Below are 6,048 nucleotides of genomic sequence, written 5' to 3'. Positions count from 1 at the left end.
CTGCAGTCTTTTGTACCTGAACATGAACATGAGCCTTTGATTGGTTACAAACTACGGGTGCAACTCGGGCAGGTGCCAACCCTAGCCCAACCTGAGATAGCATTCCCTCAACCCTAACCTAACCCAACCCAACCTGAGTCTCGGGTTGAGGACGATCAACCCAAACAAAACCCGCGCCCCTAAATCTCTCATCCTCAACCCAAACCATCTAACCCGAAATTGGGTCGGGTTGAGTCGGATTGGGTTCGGGTTCACCTAAGGTGAAACAGAAAAATATATACAAGAAAAAAAAAAACATAACCCAAAGAAAATCAAGATAGATTTAGAGGATCAAGGTTCGAGTCGAGTCAGGTTGCCAAGGCCTCAACCCTAACCCAATATGAAATTAAATCAAGCTGGCTTTTCCCAACCCAACATGAGGAAATGCCAACCCGACCCCAACCAAAATCGGTCTGACCAGACGGGTACAGGTAGAGCCCAAGCAAGTTGCACCCCTATTACAAACACTCCTTTCAAAAAAGAAAGAAAGAAAGAAAGAAAAATGAAAGCTACTGGCACTACCATGTTTTGATAATTGTACAAACTTACATTGTCTTTTCTTTCTTAATTGGCTTTCGTTAGCTTTTTGGGAATTGAAATAACCATTGACAGCTCATTAAATAATAAAAGAAAATATGAGATAGTGCAATTATCAAAAACCAAAACTTGTCCTCTCTTTTTTAATTGGCATTTGATAGTTTTTTGGGAATTGAAACAACCTTTGACAGCTCAATAATTAATAAAAGAAAATATGAGATTGTGCAATTATCAAAACATATTAGTGCCAATATCAATGGCGAAAAAAGAAGGGAAATGTTATCGGCACTACTGTATTTTGAACACGGCACTCCTCACTTTATTAAAAATGCAGTATGGTCCGCACCATAGGGTGATCCAAACCGTCCATTAGATGGGCCACAGCCTAAATAGGTTGTGCCCCAAAAATTATTTCCATAGGTTGATCGTAACCCTCCGATCTATAGACGGCTTTACATGTAGGAACCAAAAGTAAAATGAAATAAACAAACAAATATCCCCACAGGCCACAGCCAGGCCTACCTTTAGGTGATCTAAACCATTTATTTATTGGGCTCCGATATAGATAGGTTGTACCCCGAAAATAGTTTTCATAAGATGATCCTAACCATCCAATTTGTTGCTTATTTCATTTGTATTCTTTCAATCCCTTCCTATGTACCAAATTCTTATAAAAAGTTCTGTATGCTGGCAATCAGTTTGGCACGTGGGGTCATCATGAATGCATGATGTTGCACGAGGGGAGGACATATGTGATGCATGTGGAGGTGTTGATGGTGTAGGGTTGTGTGATGGATGAGTTCGTGGGTGGATGAGGGTTAATTTGCACTCGGATATCGTGGTGATAATTTCAGGGAGATGATAGATTCGCCCCGATGTAGGATAATTCGCACCTCTTATAATTAAACTACTGGGCGTGCGAATTTATCATCACCCTAATTTTAAAGCATAGTTTAGGTTCGGCTCTATGACAATTTGTTTAGACTTGCTATCATCTCTTTACGTCAACCTTTGTCGTGAACCCTTTTCCATAGACAAAATATTACCACAACAAAGTTGGTGAACAATGGTTGAAATAATCACAAGAACAGCTTATCCGTACATATTTCTATCCCCGTGGTGAAAAGTCCCACTATAGATAGAGTGCTGCTATGGAGACCAAGAATCGAACCGGGAGTGGATCCAAACAAATCCCACATGCCATGGCGGGGGGTTGGTTTTGCCATTTCAACGGATTAAAAGAAAAAAATCAAGGGGTGAGATTGGGATTAGCCAATTTGCTCGGTTCCACACTCAGTCTCCTACTCGGTTAATTACCATGTCATTATTCCTATGGGGATTTGAGATACCCACGCAAATTGCACCCTTTTGTATAACATAAGTGCTTAAGTCACTGGTTGGTGGCCTCCAAATGGAATACTGAAAAATAAAAAGTACATCTTAATACATGCGAATGTTTACCATATAGTAAAGGTGACGGTTCTAATTAACATAACCAATAGAACATAATGCAGGTAATGCATTTATTATAGATAACTAGAATAAAATATATGTTAATAAGAACACAATAGTCTTAAAACTGTTGAGAGCAAAGCATATGCATCCAAAGCAAACAACTACCTTTTCATCACGAGCAAGTCATTGACCAGCCTATCAAAATCAGTGTAAGAAGATCCTCCAGGTTCTGTAGCCTTTCTAGCACTCTCCTTCCATTCAATTGCCTTCTTCCTCATCTCCTTCCCCTTGTCCCCTTCCATCAACTCCCTCACTAAACCTTCAACTTCAACTCTCGTTACATCATTATCAATCTCCATGCCAATTCCCCAAACATTGCAGATGTACCGACAATTCAACTGTTGGTCTGCAAAGAAAGGCCAACATAACATGGGAATCCCATTATAAATACTCTCCAAAGTCGAATTCCAACCGCAGTGTGTTAGAAACCCCCCAACTGAAGGATGAGCAAGCACTTCCTTTTGTGGGCACCAACTTGTAAGCAAACCCCTTTCTTTGGTTTCCCCAATGAACTCAGGTGCCAAAACCGCGGACTCACCAGTGACAAGATCAGGCCTAATGACCCACAAAAAGGGATGTTTGCTATTTGCAAGCCCCCAAGCAAATTCATTTAGCTGCTCGTGCGTTAGAACCGTGATACTTCCGAAGCTCACATATATTACCGAACTGGGGTCTCTATTGTCTAACCATTCTACACATCCTTTCTCTTCTTTCCACAGATTGGACTCACTCAAATCCAACCTACTCTCCGATAGGCGTTGATGGATCATCGGCAATGGACCAACAGTGTAAGGTCTCCGCGTAAACATGCATTTGATGGCATCAATAACATCATGTTCTAATTCATCGAATGTATGAAAAATGATAGCCGAAGACTTCAGTGACCTCTTAACTTCTCTAATGCAAAAATTGAGCATTATGTCGTTGGGGTCTGTTGTTCTTATAAAAGTGGGCAGATCCTTTAAACGAATATCCGGCATTGCTGGTATCCAATCGATGGGAGTGTCTAGATATCCATTGGTAAACCAACTAGCATCTGTAAAGCATATGAGAATTGTTAATTTGCATCAGCAAGAATGTTAATTCAACAAAAAGATTAGAACAAAAGATTAACATAACTACAAGTAGATCCTGAAGCACAAAACTTGATTTCAACTCATAGCAATATTATCGCCATTAATACTTGTCATGGCTCAAAGTTCGTCCCATTGGAGGATCCCAAACCATATATATGAGACTAGTATTCCAGGCCCATGCTATGCATTGGTGTAAGTAGGGCTGCAGCTTGGGTTGGGTTTTACCCGACTTGCATCGACCCGGCCTGAAAATGACATGGGTCGGGTTTAGAAATCATGGGTCTTGGGTAGGGTCGGGTTTAGAAATCATGGGTCTTGGGTAGGGTCGGGTTTTAAATTGGAAAACCCGACTCAATCTTGGGTAGGACCGGGTTTAAAGAAAATAACCTGAAATCCGACCCAACTCATATGGGTGTCATATGACTTTCTTAAATATCTCTTGAATAACATAGAAAATTGTTTTCCAATATATTGATACAATTGTTTTCATTGAGGTGATCGTGTCATGTGAAAATATGGTGTCCTTAAATATATACACTTGATGGTATACATTTAGAGATTTTTGGTGTAAAGATTTGCTTTTTTCTCTACAATCTTTAAAATTAGTCACTATCCTACGCTAAAAAATGAAAACCCAGCCCAACCCGACCCAACCCGAGAAACTATCATGGGTAGGGTCGGGTTTATGAATCTCTGGTTTTCCCGTAAAAAATAATACCCGACCCAAACCGAGAAACTATCATGCGTAGGGTCGGGTTTATGAATCTCGGGTTTTCCCGTAAAAAATTATACCCAACTCGACAGAGATAATTCTCGGGTAGGGTAGGGTTTCTTAAAACCCGACCCGCCCGACCTAAGTTGCACACCTAGGTGTAAGGTCCCCACCCTATCAAACATGAGGTTTAAAATGGTGGGTCCCACCCTAATGCATAGGTTCGGGTACAGTTGGTGGGACTCACCCTAGAACAACCTTAGAGGTAAAATGGTGGACCCCACTGGGTTTGGGTAGAGATGGTGGGCTCCACCCATATAAACAAAGTGTAAATTGGTAGGCCCCACCCGGAAAAACATGAGGTGTAAAATAGTGGCCACTTCGAGCTGTAAAATGGTGGGCCCCACCCTATGGATGGGATTGGGTGGAGATGTGCTCACTACGTCAAAACATGAGGTGGAAAATGGCGGGTCCCTTCCGTGCTTGGCATGTCGTTACAAAATTAATGTTCAGCCCGGCCAACTCATCATAGCATGACATGTAAAATAAAGGGCCCCACAATATGCATGGGTCTGGTGGAGATGATGGGCCAAACAGATAAGTGTAAAATGGTGGCTACCCATGCATAAAATGCTGGGCCCCACCCACGCATGAGGTGTAAAATAGGGGGCACCACCTAAGCTGTACATGAGGTGTAAACCAAATGAAAAAGAATATGAGGCCCAGGTGATGTGGCAATCCAAGAGGGGAAAAACTTTGCCCTTATGAAAACTTAATTAAGAAATTATAACAAAAGAACAATTCTCCCAATAAAATCAAGCAAGATAAAAATCTAAGTGCAAATGAAAAGGGGGATTTGGTACCGTCCATCATAGACGGAATTTTGCGGATGGGCTCTTGCATGTGAGAGCAGCCAATAGGCTCACTTGTCAGCAGATTTCCTAGACATGTTTCTTTCCACTGTAATTCGCTTTCTTTCCGAGGAAACAATTTATTGGAAATTTTTTTCTTTATACCTCATGTTTTGTTTTAATAGGGTAGGCCTAACCTCCTATACCCAAAGCATGGCATTAGCTATTAATTTTTGTAAGAGGACCTCTTTTCATTGGATTCGAAGGTCTACCCAATCAGTGGTCGATGATGATCAACCCCGACTCGTTCTCTGTGCTTCCCGCTGTGCTAGAACTTCTAACCCACTAGTTCTACATCATGGTCTTTTTGGCGGAACCATGGAGTTCAGCAGTACACTGCAAAATTGAGCCTTCAAAATGCTCTATTCAAAGTTTAAAATAAAGATGAATGAATCTATCAAAACAATGGAGCATGTAACATATTTCAAGTATGTGAGAAAGAAACAATGGAGAACCAAGATAAGAGAGATACCTTTGAAGGGGGTGTAGCCTCTTCTGATAAGCTCATCGCAATGAAAATTTCCCATCCAAGTACAAGCACTCGTCGTGCACAACGAGACATCAGGAATGCCCAGCTCATCTGCAACCTCTTGAGCAAAACCCATGCCCACATCTCGGACTAAGCAAGTGAAAATCCGACCCCCAACACTTTCTTCACTATGCCTTGATATAAGCTGTCTAAGTGGAGCCAAGCAATTTCTGGTTAGTGAATCAGTAAGCTCCGGAACACTTTGCATCGCATCCATATCTGGTGTATGTAAACCATCTGTGATGGTCTCGAATAGAAACCCATCGATCTGGACCGTCGGATCGATGGCGCCCGACTTAACAAGACGTCGATGGTTGAACTCGGTATTAACGAAGGTTACGTGGAAGCCTCTTGAATGGAGTAGCTTTGCGATGAGCATCATGGTGTTGATATGGCTTTGGGCAGGATATGGAAGGCAGAGAACGTGGGGCTTTTGGATGATTTCAGCCATGTTTTCTTTTCCCTTTAGGATTGGAGTCTAGATGTGAACTATATGATTTATAGAACTACATGATTTATAAAAAGAATTATACCTAGATGGTGGATGGATGGTGGTTGTAAAAACGGGACAAAATAAGTAGGTCGTTACTCACACCAGTCAAACCAAACATTCTCACAAGTCACACATGCTTAAATGGCTTCGTCGAGTATTCAGCACCGTCCGATAAATTCTGTGGGTCAGATTAAATCCGGTGGAAACCCTATTGAAAAAGTTACCGGTGTCCTTTC

At 41.6% G+C, this 6,048-nt stretch overlaps 1 protein-coding gene across 1 annotated transcript; it reads right to left on the bottom strand.

Moving 5' to 3' along the window:
• Positions 1 to 2,022: 2,022 nt before the first annotated feature.
• LOC143848662 (7-deoxyloganetin glucosyltransferase-like) lies at positions 2,023 to 5,837 on the bottom strand. The gene is made up of 2 exons (XM_077357655.1): positions 5,263 to 5,837; positions 2,023 to 3,127 (listed from the first exon to the last, which is right to left on the bottom strand). The coding sequence occupies exons 1-2, from the start codon at positions 5,768 to 5,770 to the stop codon at positions 2,193 to 2,195; spliced, it is 1,443 nt and encodes a 480-aa protein (XP_077213770.1). The 5' UTR covers positions 5,771 to 5,837; the 3' UTR covers positions 2,023 to 2,192.
• Positions 5,838 to 6,048: the final 211 nt, after the last annotated feature.

Source organism: Tasmannia lanceolata, unplaced genomic scaffold (assembly GCF_043159265.1).
Source record: "Tasmannia lanceolata isolate RefF3 unplaced genomic scaffold, GAP_Taslan_0.1 ptg000016l, whole genome shotgun sequence".
Taxonomy (NCBI): domain Eukaryota; kingdom Viridiplantae; phylum Streptophyta; class Magnoliopsida; order Canellales; family Winteraceae; genus Tasmannia; species Tasmannia lanceolata.
This window is presented reverse-complemented; position numbering and strand designations above follow the sequence as displayed.